The sequence below is a fragment of the Pholcus phalangioides genome, unplaced genomic scaffold (assembly GCF_987345545.1).
Source record: "Pholcus phalangioides strain wild (caught in Gottingen) unplaced genomic scaffold, Ppha-v1.0 ptg000013l_1, whole genome shotgun sequence".
Classification (NCBI taxonomy): domain Eukaryota; kingdom Metazoa; phylum Arthropoda; class Arachnida; order Araneae; family Pholcidae; genus Pholcus; species Pholcus phalangioides.
This window is the reverse complement of record NW_028301606.1, coordinates 30,080,767-30,100,124: the sequence shown is the minus strand read 5'-3', so window position 1 is coordinate 30,100,124 and position 19,358 is coordinate 30,080,767. Positions and strand designations below refer to the sequence as shown.

The 19,358-nt window shown below is 36.0% G+C and overlaps 1 protein-coding gene across 1 annotated transcript in view; it reads left to right on the top strand.

Annotated features, from left to right (window-relative positions):
• Nucleotides 1-951: 951 nt before the first annotated feature.
• The window catches only part of arr (low-density lipoprotein receptor-related protein 6), a 49,153-nt gene continuing 30,746 nt past the window's right edge, over nt 952-19,358 (top strand). Inside the window, exon 1 of the mRNA XM_089241175.1 lies at nt 952-1,258. Within this exon, the coding sequence (XP_089097301.1) occupies nt 1,201-1,258 (58 nt within the window). The 5' untranslated portion in view covers nt 952-1,200. The remainder of the gene's footprint in view (nt 1,259-19,358) is intronic.

The window sequence follows — 19,358 nt, the reverse complement described above, 5'->3', positions numbered from 1 at the left end:
AAGTTGCCAAATATTGTTGAAATGACAGAAAAATCAAAATGGTGGGAAATGAACCATTACTGCAAATTGAAGTGGATTAAAATGAATTCCACGAAGAAAAACGTTCATCAAGATGAATGTGGGAGATTAATATTCTTATTTATAATTGTGATTATCATGAAATAATTTATGAGTTGAAAAATAATGTCAATCTTTGACTTCAATAAAGAGTAAATATTCATGTAGGCTTCGTGTAAAATACGGGCAAAATCGGGACACTTTTGCCAAAAAGTCGGGACGACCAAAAAAACAGAAAATGCCGGGACTGTCCCGGGAAATACGGGACGTATGGTCACCCTAGTGTTACTAGATTCACGAATCTGAAAAAAGGAGGACGCGCCTGCGCGTATACTTGATAACGTCACTTTTCATAATTCCCTCAATAGATGGCGCCCCTTCCATTGTGACTAGTAAAATCAGAAAGTATAATTTATCCCAACTCTTAAAACAGCACTGCTGTAGAAAAACAAACACAGAAAAATTCTAAGAATTTCGACGGCCATTGGTGAAGGGGGGGGGGTTTGAACACAAAAGCACTCATATCAATGAAGAAGAAAATTCCTGGAAACCCCTGAAAAAAGAGGGTGAATTTTCTGAAACGTAGGGAGGACGCCTGAAATGATATCAAAAAGGAGGACAAACCATTCTTGCAAAAAAATCAGGCCAGCGAAAAAACCGAGACTGTTTTGAAAAATACGGGACGTATGGTCATGAGGATAAAAATTTTCCATTTTCAATTATAGATTGTAGTGACATCTACCGAGTAATTGAGAAACACATAATCTTCAGTAGCTACAGCGGACGGGTTTTCAGATAATGTTGTAGGCTCGGTCGAAAGAAAAAAAACAAGACTTTTTTTTTTCTTTCTTTCTTCCCTCCCTCAATAACTTGAGTACAACAACACACAATAGAGATGTGTTTGAGATGCGAAGAAGGACGCCATCCGCTGCTGTCACATATTTTGAAAAAAAAACTTCTTTTAAATCGAGTTGATGGATGTCATTAAACGTCGTTAGATGTCGTTGACGTGGATCATTTGCTTTTAGTGTTTGTTTGTTTTAATTGCGGCCACTTTGGGATTATTATTATCATCATCATAACGTAACAAATGAAAGTTACGGAGACGGCATTAGAAGAATTATTATTCGACACCAGTTGATTATGGGTTGCTGGGTTTTGTACCCGCTTCTCCTGTCCTTTGCTTTGGATCTATGTACAGGTTTGTTTTAATAATTTATTTATTTTACTCATTTAATAACCAGTCTTTTTCCACATTGATTGATTGATCATTGATTGACAGTGAAATAGATCTTGGCTTTCCTTGGTGCAATTAACTTGTTATTTATTTACCGCCATCTCTGTGATGCAACTTCATATATTGAAAAGAAAAGAAAAAAACCGTGTAGAAAAAGAAGAAAAAGGTTATCATCAATTATTTGACTTTTTTAAAATTCATTAATAAATCTAATGGCAGAAATACATCAGTTGACAATGATTGAATTTGTTTAATTATGCATCAAAACAATAAAAAGCTGATTACAAACAACACACAGAAGATGCCCAAAACGCACACACAAAAAAGTTTATATAATGTAGTTTATTTCATGAGTTTGTGTCCTTTTTCACAAACTCATGAAACAAGTTGATTTAAAAAAAAAAAAATGTAAAAACATAAAAGTAGTGGTAAGAAAAAAAAAAGAATTAAAAACAAACATTTTTTAAACAAGTTGATGTCAGGGCTTGGGTTTTTGCTGGGCAAAAAGTGGTTGAAATGGAAAAAAACAGCAAAAATATATATAGTATAGTAAAATAAAAAAATACATACTACATTGTAGATGTTATGTAATTATGAAGTGAGATAGAACTACCATGTTGATGGATATATACACTCACTTTCCAATATTTACTTTTTTCTTTTTCGTATTTCTTATTAGTGAAGATATATTTGCAGATTTTCAAAAAGGGGTGTGTGTGTTGAGCAAAACTGTTTATCTGTTTTTAACAAGTTCATTTTCATTAACTCAAGAAAAAAAAAAGAATGCATGTGCCAAAAAAAAGAAAAATCTTTTGCATTTCGTTGACAGTTGTCCTTTTGTCGGTTTGTTTTAATTGCAAAATATTTACATTTGCTGTTATATTTTCAATTTGTTTAAATGTGTATAAAAAAAGACAATTGCAAAAACTCAATTAGAGTGTGTTTAGAAGTGCACATAGAAGATGCATGATACATATACCAAAGAAAGCCTATGTTCCTACATGCACACACATTAAAAAGATGTAAATAAAAATGAAATACAATTTGATTTAAGAAAATATAAAAACATAAAAGTGCTGGTAAAAGAAAAACAAAAGAAGAAAGATGAGACATTTTTTAAACATGGTGATATCAGGCGCTTGGGTTTTTGCTTGCAAAAATGAATTTTTATGGGGGACAGTGGAAAAAATCGTAAAAAAGAGATACATATTACATTGTGGATGTTATGTAATTATCTATTATTTTGTTACAACTACAATGTTGATGGATAAAGTTCCCACTGTTTATTTTTTTATTTTTTTTCATGTATTTATAGAAAAGATAAATATAACCAGCTGTGGCATATATATATATATATAATCTGTGTTTGGCCAAGAGGGTTTTATTAAGAACTTGTTTGGCGGAAATGGTTTTTACTGATATTAATCACAAACTCTTTTCCCTAATTGAAAGGGAAACAGCTGATTCCAGAAAAACTACTTTTAAATATTTCACCTTTGTGAGGTAATATTCTCAGAACTTGTTTCACGAAAGTTTATATTTTTGCTACTATCAAAAATATAGCAAAAAACTATTTTTAAAGCCCTAAGTCAAGACTATTTCTACACAATTATTGTCAACACTGGTTGATATATTACCCTAATCAATGCTTGCAAGTTTCAAAAAATTTGAGAATTAATTGTGTTTTTAAAATATTTGCACAAAAAACAGTGTTAATTTCTGATGCTGTAATTAAGTGCATGAAAGGAGGAGATTTCATTCAATAATTGACTGCAATCAGTATCGTAATAGAAAATTCTGTAGAAAAATTTTAAAATAGAGAAATTTCTCTTCTTAAGCATGGAAACATTGCTAGTTCAACAATTTGTCCTCTATGGTTCTCCCTCATAAAAACGTGCCAAATTTCTTTTTTCTGTTTTACAAAAACAGATGTAAATTGGTGCTGTTAACATATTTTTAATTGAAACACTCATCAGAGCAGCAATTTAATTAATTAGATGGGTTTTTAATTAGCTAAAATTGTAAATTAAGGGTATATAAAATACACAGTTCGCCTTGATTTTGTAATGTTATCTATAGGCCTAAACAGCTAAAATCTTGCTTCAATTTGGTGTGATTTTATAAATCTTTTTAAACATGTAAAATTTCAACACCTCTCAGGAAATGACACAGACAAGGAATAAACACTTTCTATATAAGAAAGTATTGTACTTACATTAATTTTTTTTGCACTGAAATAAAACTAAAAGATGTACTTTTGGAAATACCTAAAAAATATCAAAAAAATTTTATAATTAAAAAATAAAGAAAAGAATTTAATATATATAATTAGGTTTTTTTTCAGACCATTTATTTCCCATGTATAATCAAATATACACTGGACCATAAAGGGTAAAGAAATACATATTTAAAAAATTTATTTTGTACCTACTTTATCAATGGTAGTGCTATAGTTGTGATTTCAAACTATATTCAATTTCAAATCATTCCATTTCCTCTGCAACTGTTGGTGAGTTTTCAGTTATTCTAAATGTCTAGAGTGGCGATTCCCAACGTGGAGCGCATGCCCCACAGGGGGAGTAATTTGAGATTGAGTTTTTCTATTGAGGCTTAGAGACTTTTCAGAACTCCCACTGTTTTTATATCAGTTCAAATTTATACTTTTTAAACAAATTCTCGATGACCTCTGTCTTTTATTTTTCTCTTACAGTGTTTTCTTTGGAAGGGGCTTAACGAGGGATTCTTTAATGTTTTGTGTTCCATGGGCAATTTTCGCCAGTAAAGATGAAGTCCACGGACCCCCTATGCCTATAAAATGCAGAAAAATGAAGGTCACTGACCCCTTCATAAAATAATATTCTTTATATAGCAATATAAAAACAATGAGTTGATTGTTTTCTCATTCAAGCTCACAGCCCCGGAAGTTTCCAATGACCTCTGATTGAGAACCACTGCTTTTGACTAACTAAATTACTTTTTTGGCTCCCTCAACGTGGATAAGAGTAATGGGAAAGAGACAGAACTAGGAGGGGCAGGGATCTTGGTTGCAAAATTTAAGGGTGCAAAGTAAAAAATAATTGTTTTTACATAAAAGAAAAAGTATGTATTTTCACGGGGGGGGGGGGAACATACAGATTTCAGAAAGGCTTTGGTGAGGCATGGCCTAAAAAAGGGTGGGAATCACTGGTCTAGAGAAAACATGACAGCTCTGTATTTCTTCTGGTACAGTGAAAATCCTATATACCATACCCTCTTTAATGGTATTTACTACTATTTATATCGTTATAGAGGGTAACATTGATATATAGTGAGGAAATATTGTATTAGGCCTTTTGTTTTATTTATTGTTATTTATTTTTGTTCATTTATTGCCTATAATTGGTATTTCTTCCAATATGTAGGCCTACATCAGTTATGCCCAGATGTGCTACACATAATCTTTTCACAAATGTCTATTCACCTACTACATTTAATGATCTGTACTGTTAGAAAAGCAAAAGTTTTCTCAAAAATTGCTCCCTTTCTCAGCAGTTTATGGGCATTGATCAATAGACAAGGTTTGATGATTGCTAATTGACTTAAAAAAAGAAGAGATAATTTAATCACAACCAATATAATGGGCAAACAGGTCGAAATCCTTCTGCCACTGTAATTACAAATGATGACTCTGAAAGCTCGATGTTTTTTTCCATGAAGGTTAAATTGAGTTTTTCTTCATCTTTCTCTATTGATATAAAGCACAAAATTAAACAAGGGAAAAGATTTCTATTTTTGATTCATTTTTCTGAAATATATTCATAAAAACATATAAAATTCAAATCATTCAGAAAATATCAAGCTAAGATAAACGCATTAGTTGCATGCTACTTACTTATGAAGCTGAAAATAGCTCAGAACAAATTTAAGATTAGTGTTAATGAGTCTTGAAATGTAATTAAACTTTTATTGTGTTAAAATCTGTAATATGCCTAGATTACTGGCCAAATCATTTGGTAACCGTGAGGCTGATTTTTTCATATGCGACATGCAAGACTTGTGTTTGAGTTTCATTAGGAATTGAGCAAAATAAGGTATTTAAAAGTATAAATAATTGTAGGCTATATATCTATAATATGTTTGGGTACCAGTAACTTGACAAATCGAAAGAAAATTTAGGCACTAGTCAAAATTTTCAGGAGCAGAACATTTATTTTTCCGAGAAAACTGGTCCAAAACAAATCGTCCAATTTTACAATTGCACATGAGAGATTTTTAAGCACTAATATACACACTTTTTAGTCGCTGTGGCAGAGTTCCCAATGACCTAGAATGTCAGGGGAAATGAAAAATGGTCAGATAAATTTGATAAAAGTCAGGGAAAAATTCTGTGAAGAGGAAAAAAAAACAAACTTTGAAAACATTGAGGCTACGATTTTGAATTGGGTGCATTTCTTTCTTCAGGAGTTTTGGTCAGGGAAATGATGAAGCCTATTTTTTTGTTGTTGCTGGGAACCCTGGCTCCTGGGATTTATCAAGCTAGCTCTTCTATATCACAACTATTGACAGACATATAGTGATTTGACATTAGACTTCCCATCATTTTGTTATGGCAAACTGATATCATATTTGGGTACCAGAAACTATTTGCCATTCTAGAAGATATTTCTTCTTACACATAAGAATAAGTATTTATTTAGTACATTGAAAATTGATAGGAAGAATGTTGGGAACTGTGATAAGCTCTTCCCTTATCAGTCATTTCCCACTATACTTTTAGGTTGGTATTCAGCTTTTTGGAATGTTTAATAACAAATACCTACAATATATTTATTTTAGCTGATTATTTCTACAAGTGGAATATTTCCCATATTTGTGAGATAAGCCTTACATTATTATTCTTATGAGGCTTTTGTAGTGTACCACTTGAAATATTTCCATTTTCAAATGGAATGCTTCACTGCCATAACAAATATTCTATCTCTGGAATGTTTTTATCACATTGCATGTTTGAAAGTTTTATCTTTCCCATGGGGGTCCTTATTTCAACTCCATTATATACTATACATTATATTTGTATATGTTTACATAACTTCTTTCTTTTGGATTTCCATATCCACTAATCTTTCAGATAAAAAAATGTAGAATCTTTGCAGCAAGGTTTTCCCCTATGGATTTCCAGGTTTTCTGTAACGATACCTTTATATTTATTTCATGTCATTATGTGCGGAAGGAACTAGCAGTTTCACCACATTCTCCTCATCTAAGCCTCCGGCAGTTGGAGGGAGGGGAGTTCATGGAAGATTAATGGGTTCTCTAAGTCCCACCAGTCATCACAGGCCCCTTGTAGTGAGCCAAAAACTTTGAAGGCACTTGTCATAGGCTATGGACTGGAGAAATATTTCATTCCCGGTGACAGGGCAGTCATGATTCATCAGAGGAAAACGATCGCTTTGGGGAAGGACGACTGATGATTGGGATGGGAATATTGCTAGTTTTTGACTAGATGTCATCATGAAGCACGTTTTTATTTTGCTCTACCTGATGCTCGTTCTTGAAATTCATTCAATCATCCTTCTATAATTTATACGATTATATGCAAATGTGTGTATGAGGGACAACGATTTTATTTTATGTCTTGAATTACGTAGGATTTTTTTTCGTCCAGAATTTAACATATTTCAGATTTGGCTTCCCATTGCTTCTGTGAGGATTCCGAGGTTTCAGGACCAGTCTGAACTCTAGTTAATGATATTCAATTTCAGTTTCGGTATTTTAGCACTGTGGTTTTCTTGCAATACATAGGCATACATACATATTGGCAAAGTTCTCATAAGTGGATTGTGATGTGTTTTTCTTAATACCTATAGAGAACTGCGAGTATCACCCTAAACCAGGGCCTGAGAAATCTTTAAAAAATTGCGCCAGTCAAATTTCTTAACTACTTCACGTAAAAGTTTTTGGCAACAAATTTGGGTTATCTCTATTTCACGAGTCGGTGATAAATCTGGTAACCTCTTAACCTAACTGCACGTTAGAAAAAGGAAGGGAAAGGAAAAAATGTATATATGTATATATAAAAGGAAAAAGAGTATAATAAATATATATAAGGTAGATAAGAGAGTTTTTTAGTCTATTTTCACCCTCACGCTACGCGTTCTCCTTCGCTCTTACATTCATATAGTAGAAAGATACATATGTGTGGGAAAAAAATCATTAACAGGAACATAGTAAGAAAAAAGGGAAAGAAAAAGTAACTTCAGTTGATCAGTTATTATAAAGATTCGCGATGTTGAAGAGAGAGGAAAGAAAACACAAAGAACTTACTTAAATTTGTTCCGCCATAGTTTTTATGCAATTTTACGCCCGTGATCGTAAAGGTATTAAGAGCCAAGCATATTTATTTTCAAAAGAAATTTCTCTTTTCCACCCTTCTCTTTCCATATTGGCATAAATTTCATAATTTTGTTTCCCCCAGACTCTGATTTAGTAGCCACACTTAGAAAATTTTAGGCGCTAATTCACATTGTTCAGTCACCATGACCATCTGGGATTTGTCAGGCCCTGCCAAGGATCGGGATTGTTAACTCTGCTCAATTCATTTTGTGTCTTTAAACTTAGTCTTTACTTCGTCGGGTCTTCTGATATTTACTTCACATCTTAGGGGTCATTCCAGTATTACGTCAGCCTCGAGGGGTGTTTCGGATTTGCTGACTTTTGATGACAAGGGGGGGGGGGAATTTGAAGGTTGCTTACGTCATCAACCACCCCTTTTTAAAGATGTGAAATATTCTAAGCTGCTGACGAAATTTTACTGACGGGGGGGGGGGCGGGTCAGTGTTTTGCTAACTTTTGCTCACAAGGGGGAGGAGGGGGGGGGGGGTAAAAAATATCTGAAAATCTGCTTACGTAATACTTGAATTGCCCCTTATGGCAAAGAATTAGAGATATTTTTTTATTGGTTGTTATTATCATCAATTCAAACTTCAAAGGTATGTTCTGTGTCTCTGTAAACGAAGACTATCTGGTGGCTGCGGTTTGAGATCTGTTTGTTCGTACATTATTTACATAAAGGAGGAATAACAACTTTGTGCTGATATATGATAATATATTTCATATCGGTATCTCAAAAACCTCAATCTCGGTTTTCGCGACAAAATTTCACTGTCCCTTGTATGTCGACAGCGGATATGACGATAAAAAAGAATATAAAGATTTTCTCCCGGATCTACTTCCTGAGATGAAGGTTGATCAGAAAGATTTTCAACATCTTGATCGAGGCAGAAGAACCTAACATCAATCACTCTCATCTCACATCCATGGCGTCAGTAGTCTTTAGTTTGACTATAGTTGGACACCCCCCCCGAGAGGAAAAGGGCAGAAAAAGTTCCTGATCTTTTCACTCGATTTTCGCTGCTTATCTGCTTTCATCTGTGGAGCTCGAATTCTATAAGAAAGATGGAGGTGTCTCCTCCATACCCGGTTGAAAATTCTCTCGATCTTTGAGGAATGGATATCTGTAGGTGGTCTACCAACGAATGTTTCTTTTGTAGTACGCGTTGTGATTCGAGTTTACACTGGGCGGGACTCACAGGCTGAAACAGAGGGGACGATTACCCCCACCCTTCGGTCAGTGAAAAATTTGTATTACAGTGATGATACCTCGACTAACGAACGTGATTCTGGAAAGAATCAGCTTCGTTAGCCGAAACGTGATTACCCATGTGTTTCTATGGGAAAATCGTTTGATTCGATCCAGCTTTTTCCCAAAATTTAAAGATAATTTTTTTAAAACACAGGGAATGCCATAAAAATGACAAACTGATTGAAGGCTAAAATGAACAGTTTCAAAATTGGATAGATGGGAATCTATAGGAAGATGAGAGATGCTGAAGATCTTTTCATTTTCCAGTTATGTGTGCAATCAACACCAGCTTTAGTTTACTAAAAGCTCGTGTTGACACATTCGAATCGAGTTCGTAGGTGTCCCTATCCATTTGTGATTTGGTCAGTTCATTTCTGTGTCTGACACATGCAGATGGAAAAGATAATTTCCTACAATGTCCTGACTTCAGTTTGATACTAAGTCTTGCACTGAAAGAACGCGTGCTCTGAAAATATAAGATTTTTTTTTCTTGAATGCATTCTCCATCAGCTGAATTTTCATTTTACTTGCAAGGGTTCAAAGAATTTCAGGAAGAGAAGTGAAGGTAAATTTTTGGGAAAAATATTCCGAGATGGACATGAGTTAATCGGGTGAGTGACAGTAATTATGATGATGATTGTCGTGAAAATTCAAATCAAGATGCCGCTGTTTGTGCGTGCATTCATATCAACGAAAATATTCGTTAGCCGTATTCATAGACATGAAATTGCTATTAAGTAGTTATATTATATCTGTGGCCGAATTCGTATTCGTTAGCCAAGGCAGAAGAATCACTAAAAAAACATCTTCATTAGCTGAAAAGTTCGCAAGTCGAAACATAGGTGGGACGGTGAAGAGCGTATTTCCCCCACCCTCCGGCAACCTTACCCTTGTATGTGGAAGCCATGAGTTAGTTATCCAACAATAGACATTTCTTCCATGAAGGTGATAACATACTGTTTATGTCCTAGGATGCCAATGCTTCTGTGAAAATTGGTTGAAAAATACTAGGCATCATTCGAACACTTGGACTTCCCACCACCTAGTCCCGCTTAGGCAGATGTTTAATTTTTGCATTTTTTGTGTGTACAATATATTTTCGTTTTTTTTCACGCTCCTGTTCACCGAAAGGTGTTCTCATGTTTGGTCGGGTGGGGTGCAGGGTTGAAGCTACGGTCGAATTTTTCGCAAAATGCGGAAGAACATCATAGAATGCGAAAGAAGTAGTAGCCTAGTAGAGGTACGAAACGAGTAGACATCTATCCATCAATCATTAGCATTTTGCTAAAGATTTTTTTTCCATTTTCAATTTTTTGCAAAAGGAATTTTTTTTATCTAGCTTAAACCCTGGTGGGGTGTATAGATAAATGGGCTATTTGGGGATGCTGCTACTTTTCCAATAGATATACAGAAGATGTTCCGTAAGGAATATTAAAGTGGGTATCTGGCTGGTATTTCAAGCCTCGAACTAAGCCCAATACAACTTGTTCGAGAGGAATCTGAGGAGTTATTCATTTCTTCTGGGATCTACACCAAGGATCTTCGTGAAACAATAATGCAAATTCGGCTAGAAATAAGCATTTAGACATTGCCTGACCTCATAGTAGTAATGTCAACGAAAGCGTGCTGCGATTAAGGGGTTCAATAACGTATTAGAGCAGTGAGAGTGAGAGGCTTTTTCTCAGTCAAATGCATCAAAGAAATGGACTTTTTCCAGATATTATGTCGAGGTGAACTCGAGAAGAAAAGTCATCTGGTCTCCGCCAGAAATCGAACCCAGGTCCTCTTGCAATCCGAGAAAGTGCTCTGCCATATACACCATTGTAGACACGACAACCAAGCCTCTACTTCAGCGCCTCACGTCACGGTAGGCGAAATGAGGAAGTCGTGTGATAGAGTCGTGTCTCCAGCGGTGTATATGGTAGCGCACTTGCCCAGTTTGCAAGAAAACCTGAGTTCGATTTCCGGTGGAGACCAGATGATTCTTCTTTCTGAGTTCATTTTGGAATTAAGTCCAGAAAAAGTCTTTTTCCTTTATCAGAGCAGTGTTTGTTTTCACGGCTCTTAGGGGCATCGCCAATCTCTGCTAGGGGTCTAACGCTGAGCCGGCGACATTAATGCCGCCTGTTCAGTGTTTTGAAGTGGTAATTTTTCTAGAGACTGTGTTCTGGGTATCCGTGAGCTTGGATGAAGAAAACAACAAATATTTTTTTATTACATGCTTAATAGTAGTATTCTCAAAAAGGGTCTGTGGAACACAAAATGCTAAAAACTCCTTTATATAGGAGTATATAACTTTTTTTTCCTTTGGCCAGGCAGTGTACGTATGAATGCGCATTTGAGATTGATAAAGACTCAATGTAAAAACGGTGAAAGAAAACAGTGGGCTATGAAGTCGTCACTATCGATACCGGACAGTATTTGGACATTGTGGTGGTGCTCTTCTGAAATGGGAAATAAACGGTGCTCACACACGACACGAAAAAGTTCGGAGACCCTTGATTCAAAGTGTGTAACATTTATGTTATATAGGAACGGACTTTTCGGGTGTTTTAAAAACGTATCCCACACCGTAAATCAAAACAACCAGAGGATGAATTTCTTATATTCTTATACATACAGTAGAGAGAAAGAGCAGTAGAGTGTGTCCCCCATTTTCTTTTATTTCATGAATTCTCGAGCTAAATGTTAATCCATCATTATCCTTCCGCCCTTCTCCAAAAGCTTCGGTGAATTATTATTACTATCTTAGAGCATCAAAAGGGACATAGACAATGCATTATTAACTGGTTGATGGATTTTTTTTTTAAGAATTTAGGATTTGGAGCTGAAATAATTGCTATCAATCAAAGGACTTTCTGGTCGATTTATTATAAAATGGTTATGGATGTAAACATTTACTTTGTAATTATTTAGTCGACGTATGGCTCTTTGAAATGGGAAATTTCTTTTATCGCTACTCGAGCGTTTTTTTAACTTTTCGCGGGCAGCAATGAATGGTGCAAAATTTTCAATTGAATACTATAATTAAAGTCCCAATAGGGCTCAGGCGTATGGTTCCAAGTCAGACAGAACCACCCCAATCATTTTAGTTTTCATTTTTTTTCCTGAATTTTTTAATAAATTTCTGTTTCTTTCTTCAAAATTTCATTCGATTTAGGTTTAGTGATGATTCCGTCCAGTGTTTTAGCCCGAGGAGACAGTTTCTACAGAAGTTGAGGGGGTACAAAAATATTATAATCCGGATCCTCTGATAGTAATCAACATTGTTTTGTTGGAAGTAACTTCTCTCCTCCACGTTAGTTTTTCGACTTACAAAAAATCTTTATTATATAGATCTGTCCCACCAGTTGAATTATTCACATTTTTCTTTAAGTGACTTAACTCCTCAATCCCGGAGGAGATTTAAATGAATCCCATCTCGTAGGTCGGAGGAGATTAAAAATGGAATAGCCAGTTTTTACAGAAGTTTAGTTAAAAAATTATACTGTTTTGGTAAAATTGTTTTTTGGTGTCATTTGTCCTAGTAGACAGCAATTTATGTTATATTACGGTTATTGTTATTGACTGTTAATTTATAATTGATAGGCTTTCTTATTCTAATTTCCTGGATGTTGTTTTTGTTATGATCTTGGCATCTCTTTTTTTCTGTTAATTTCTTTTTTTTCTTAATGATCAGGAGATGGAGGTTGCCATATATATAGTAGCCAAAAGCCCTGTATAATTATTATTGTATTGTAAAATTACTTTTTTTTTTCACTGCCCAAAAATTTATAACTCAGCCTCGTTGATGTAACAAAGAGCTACTAACTCAGTTATACACAGGACATTTTAGTTCAAAGGGATAAAACACGATCTTTACAATGATATCTTGGATCCCTAAGCAGAAAACGTTCATCACTCACAATAAAATATGATACATGAAAATAACCTATAAATGATGATTGTAAAAGTCGTATTTTCCCTCTTTCGAATGATACAAAGCATGCAGGGATCGTGAAATAATATAATGGATTGAAAAATTATAAGATATGCAGTTGGCCGCCGCTTACGTCACTCGACGACATGTGAAATCCGGGTCAGTTGACGGTGAAGGGTTAATTAAGGTATGATAATACAGTGTTAAGTTTAGCTTCGCCACATCTCAGATATTTTTTAGGGCCTATTGGCCCGAGCATCAGGACAATGGTCATTAAACTTTTGACACTGCTATTATCACTCAATCCTTACAGCGGTGATGACGAGCTATCTCGCTCACATTTCGACAATACCGGAGCCAGATATAACCGACCAGATTATACCGTTGTAAGTTTTCTTCTCCTGATAACATGCTTTTCACCCTCCTCCCCCACTTGTCAGATCAACTGCCAGTGGGCGGGTTCAGCTTTTATTGAAAGTCTGGTAACAAAAGGAAAGAGACAGTGTGTTTTTTCCCCTTCCCTTCGGGATTGTATAGGATTATGCGTACAGTATAAATAACAGAAAAATATTGAGTATTTCTCTTCCTTAGTTTTTTTAAATTTTGTTCTATGAGTTGGGGGGGGGGGAGGAGAGTAGAAGCATTTTCACTTGCATCAAATCAGAAAAAGTAATCTTGAAAAAATACGTGGTATTTCTGGGGCATTTTGCAGAAGGTTTGGTGATTTCCACTGCGGCAATTTTAATGCAGATCAGGGAAATTTCGAAAACCGCTTAATAGGTTAAGCGTACATGTTGTACCTCGTTAAAATCCCTCTGCAGAATTTCTAACGAATTAATTCCTGTCGGAATGTATGTTCTGAGTGTATGTGTGTCACCCTAACGTATTTATATTGTCAGAGTTATGAGTGTTTCGTGTTCCTCCGATGCTACCATCTGTCTACCATATTATGAAGTAAAAATGCCTGAATTTTCTTGTTATGTCTGTAACCACACCCTGCTTAATTAGATAACGGGTAAACGGATAACCCGCTTAAGCTAAAGATTAAGCTAAATACATTTGAGAGTAGGTACTCCGGCCACCAAATCTTCAAGTTATCTTCAATACGTGCATTTAATTATTTTATTTTTGTTCTTTGTCGAGCCAATAGAGGGCGTTAACTTCCTAATGAAAAGTCAAAATCTTAGGTATTGTAATTAAATTGTAATTTTCATTTCATTTTTGATGTCTGATTTATTCGAGGGGCTTTAGTAAATATTGATCCTTCCTCAGTTTTCAATATAAAAACTATACTAAACTTGTAAAACGGCAATTAAATTGTTCCCCCGCTTAATCGGATAATGTGTACTGGAATCGTTGATATCCGATTAAGCGGGGCCGACAGTATCGTGTTGAAGGTCTTCTTACTTTCTGCGGAGAGGAAACTTTTGACAGTAGTGATTGTCTCTCCTTAATGATCATATACCCACAGCTCTTCATTGCAATAGCGATCGTATGAGTCGAGTGAATTCCTTCTCATGTCTAACTAAGCAAAATATCAATACCTTCGGCGTGAGGCTACAAATGTTTGACGATGCCCCTCGGTTTAGAGCCGCAGATTTAAGGTATAAGTCCACTACTTCAGATCAATATGGTGTTTTTGACATCTAATTTGTTTTTATGTTTGTTCTACTCACGTGACCCACTCAATTGAAGATGATTCAGCTGATTGTGATGATGAGCGAATAATATCAAGATAATGTCGTCGTTTTCTGACCCGTGTTTTGTTTTCTTAATATCTATCGTTCATCTTATTTCCGATCATTGACTATCGTAACAAGACGTTAAGAGAAATATCCCGTTTGTTTACGTAAAAGGAAAAAAAGAAGAAAGAAAGCAAAAGAGAGTGAAATGGTTATTCGGTTTTTATTCATGGTGTTCAATGTGTGTGTAGCCAGGCACATCAATTTCTTCTCTTAACCAGGCGTAACATTGTTGTTCATTCCCATCAGTGTTTGTATGCGTACGCGTTTCGGTTGCCAGAATTCGATGAGCAGCTACTCTCTCTCTCTCTCTCTCTCTTTTCTTTACATTATTATGCATGGACGTTGTGTGGGGAAGAAGGCCAGTAGCGAATCATTTATAATATGGCGGGAAAGAAGATGGAGTGCTTGCTGTTACACATCACGGAACGTGATGTAAAACCTGTGGCACATGGAGTCTTCGATTTTTTTTTCTACTTCTCCGAAACCACATAATGTGGCCTCCCCCCCCCCACTTCTCTCTTCTTTCAAGATTTCATAGTCAGAACAAGGCCGTCCACTCTGGAGGACCACAGGTGCGCGGTACGCGCCCGAATTTTCTTCGTGATGAATACTACCTGCCAGTCCGTAACCGGTTCCTCGTGTTCCCTTGTTTAGGCTTCAAAGCTCAGTCATTTTGACAGGAGACCATTATAACTGCCCCCCCCCCCTTTTCTTAACTTTCTATGTGTGTTGCTGCCCTCTCTGTACGTTTACCTGAGATTTTTTTTTTGTTCAATTCCCCGTATATTTTTGGACTTAGCTTTTTTCTTTTTACTTTCCAGTATCCACATTGCTTTCCAGTATCTTTTGTAAATCCTGTTCCACAGTTACTCAATGAACGAAACGAAATGCGCCAAATGAGAAAAAATGGTTAAAAAAGTATTGCTTTTTTTTTTCCTGCTCTATAACCTCCAGTGCAAAAGCATAGATTGACTGACCTTTACAAGGATTCTGTGGGCAGCTTTTTGAACCTCCTAATGCAGCTTTGTTCTGGACCTTAAGAAAGACGGGGGGAAAAATTCGATATTCTGTCGTGTTGGGAAGATTTATTTAATTTCAGTGAAACGCAGGGTGATGATCTCGATTTAAATCACTGATTTGAATCAGATACTTCCGATATTTCAAGCAATTTTGAATACAGGGAAACCTCGAGATAACGATATTCTGTGGACCAAGAAAAATATATCGTTGTAGAGAGATTATGGTTATATCGAGAGGAAGCATCTGGCACGGATCCAGGTAAATGTGTTGGGAGAGGTGATTTATTGTATTGATTCGTTGAATCCCGTACTTTATGGGAACTTTACCATAAGACCAAACATGGCCCCCGCTCTGTCCCTTGCGGGAACGGGTACTGTAACGGGACGGAACGTACTTTATGGGTAACATTAATCGGCCAAATTTACGCTGTTGTTGGCATCTGTTCTGAATTGGCGTTGTTATTACCCTCATAAAATTCATTTATGAGTGTTTGTTCTCAGCAAAAAATTAACGATTGATTAGTTGATTAATAAAGTACACTTACCTGTTTTGCTCCTGTAAAGTTGTTTATTGCCCAGCACTGTTGTGTACTACACAGAAAGTAACTTCACGGCAACTTCATGAACATTTTCAAAGGGTGGATACTGCAAAATATACCGATGTTGTAGACACCCTCGACAAATCTGTCGAGAAATTTTAAAATATATCGAAGTGATTTTGAGTGGAATATAAAAAATATCGGTTATCAGTATCGATATCGTTATATCGAGAGGTGTTTTACATTTAGACCAGTGATTTTCAAATTTTTGCCACCCTGGAATAGAATTTACTACGAGCTTTGAAGAAGTAGGCAATGGTAGGCACAATTCATGGGTGTAATTGCAACAATTGAGAAACAAGATATATGTCTCTTTCCAAAATAAATAATGAAAACATACAGTTCATTCAAAACTAATATGTTGCAACGCAGATAAATTTTTCGTATCCCATAATCAACTCTTTTGATCGTTCAAGGTGGCTTCTTAAGGAAAGAAAAAGTTTATGGTTTCTCAACAATATTTTCTAAAGATATTAGGGGTGATTCAAGCATTACATCGAAAGGGGTAGGGGTTTCGGATTTGCTGACTTTTGATGGCAAGGGGGGGGGGGTGTTTGAAGGTTGCTTACTTCACAAACACCCCTTTTTGAAGATATGAAATATATTCTAAGCTGCTGACGAAATTTTGCTGATGACAAGGGGGTGGGGGGAGCGAAAATGGCTAAAAATCTACTGACGTAATACTTGAATGGCCCCTTACTATAGAATGTTTTCAAATCAAATTTATTATCATTGCACAAGTATAGGAAAAAAATATATATAGAAAAACAATTTTCTTACCAAGGTGTCAATTGTCGTGAATGAGTACAACTATCTTGGAATATTATTTTACAATGGATTGTTTCATAGGTACCAAAAGAGATTAATGGCTGTTGCTAAACTGCGCATTGATGAACTGCCTTCTGTCTCAATTATTATTCACTACCTGAACAAGTTCAGGGGATACAATTAAGCTTTTCGATACCCTTATTCTGCCTCCCATCCTTTATGGGGGGGGGGGGAGGAATTTGGGGTATTGGCACTAATTCTTTCGATTTCTCGCAGTTTTGCTTTATAAAAAGATGCTCATTTGCCGAGATCTACCGAGTCGTATTCTCTATATGGAGTTTGGTAGGTTTCCTTTGTCGTTCAATTATCTCAAGAAGTCCATCAACTAGTTAATTAGACGAGTTTAGAAGTCATCCAATCTGCTCTTAAAAATCTGTTTTTAGTGGTGCTGCCGGATTACGGGGGGCCGCGGCGGCTGGTGTATCGTTTTATTTGTACTTTAAAACATTTTCCCCTTATCTCTGAGACCCTTGGACTCTCGAATGGATTGGAGATACATGTACCTGTCTCTGTCCTTGAAACATCCATCGAGTTCTCTGTAGATGGCTTTTCTTTTTTTCTTTCAAACCGAGCACAATTGAGGTCTATCACCACCTGTAGGCGATTTACTACCTAGTGAGCTGTGCCGGAAGTGTAACTGTACAACCGTTAGAACGCGCGCGCGCGTGGTTGCACGCTGAAATAACTTCACAGGGCTGGCGTTCTCACCTTTTATTCAGTGTGACGCAGATTTGCATTCGGTTTCTTCTTCTTTCCCAGGCTACATTTACATGCATGGTGGTTTTTTCTCCCGATAAATTCCAACAGGAATGTCATTTTAATGTTTGCGGAGTAGCCGTTTCGAAACGCGCTAGCGCGTTTGCGTTTCATGCATTCTTTGATGAAAATTGTTTGTATTTGTGTTTACTATCACCTCTTAAAGTTTTTCCCATCTTTTCTGAATCACCCTGTATATGTATGTGTATATTCTGTGCACGAACTCATATTTGTATATCTCTTATTTATTAATTGTGCTGTAAAAATATTTTTGCTCAAATTTTCATCGTTTTATATTTCGCTGTACATATACTGGTCACTGTACATGTGACCAGTTGTTGAGGCACGATTTATGTATGCTCATTATGTAGACCATCTTTATGTATGCCCCTGTATGAGCTCCGGTCTAAAGTGTAATAAATATATATACCAAAATATAGTTAACGATTATGCATAATCGTTAGATTTATCACTTTTACCGTAACTTGTACAAAGGAATTATTACAAATTTTTTCCCTCGAATTTCAGTCCAGTCATGAAGTAATCAAGAGTTAACAGAATGTAATTTATCATGGATTACTTACTGTGTTGATAAATTGTTCGACTGGTAATGTCGGCCGCTTTGATGAGACACAGCGCTAATTTTGTATGGTAATGAATCTTCTTTGCTTCTTCCTCCTGCCAATTTGGACCGGTTGCATTTCTCCTCGTTTTAAATAGCTGATAGCGATTGGTCGAGATGAATTTAAGTATAGATCGATGGACCGAGTGACAGGTTACATATGTAAAGTGTGCCTCAACAAATTTCAGCCGATGCACGTGCAACCATTTCAATGTCCTTGATTTGATATATTGAGCGCATTGATATGCTCTGGCTGCTGTAATAACTTTCTCTTCTTTATCTATGATTACGTCCATCATATAACTTATAATTGAGATGCTGCATCGCAGGGTATTGAAGTATGGCTTCCTCGGGGCTTGTATCATTAATGATAAATGTGTGATTTTCGTGGTCTTTACAGTATATATATATGCATTTTATATGGATGAATTCGATAATTTGTATGGAATTTCTGTCGAGAAATTTTTTCGATGGCGAAAAATCGAAAAAATGTAGCCCCTAAAAATGAGTTTTGGTGATCAATTGAAGTTTTGATCAGTTTTTGATAAATTGATATGTCATGAAGATGATGCTAACCATAGGCGGAGATAGACTTGAAAGTATGGGGCGAGGGCCACGATGATCACGTCATTCCATATATACACATATACATTAGATCAATCGACTCCACCTTTGCCGCTGGGGGGGGGGGGGGGAGCATCTCTGCCCATGGTGGAAGAGCTTCAAATTCTCGTGATAGTGTCAGGCGTTTAACACAAGCGTTGGATAGGCCACGTTCAACATGCCCCCCCCCCGTATCTCCGCTCATGATGCTAAAAATTACATTGTTTTGTTCTGAATATCATGGAAGATGGAAAATTTAGCAACTTGATTTCCGATTCCTGAATAGGTTAAGCAATTTTTTTGGGAACACATTTTTGAACACAAAATTTTTGAGACTAATTTGCTAGGCTTG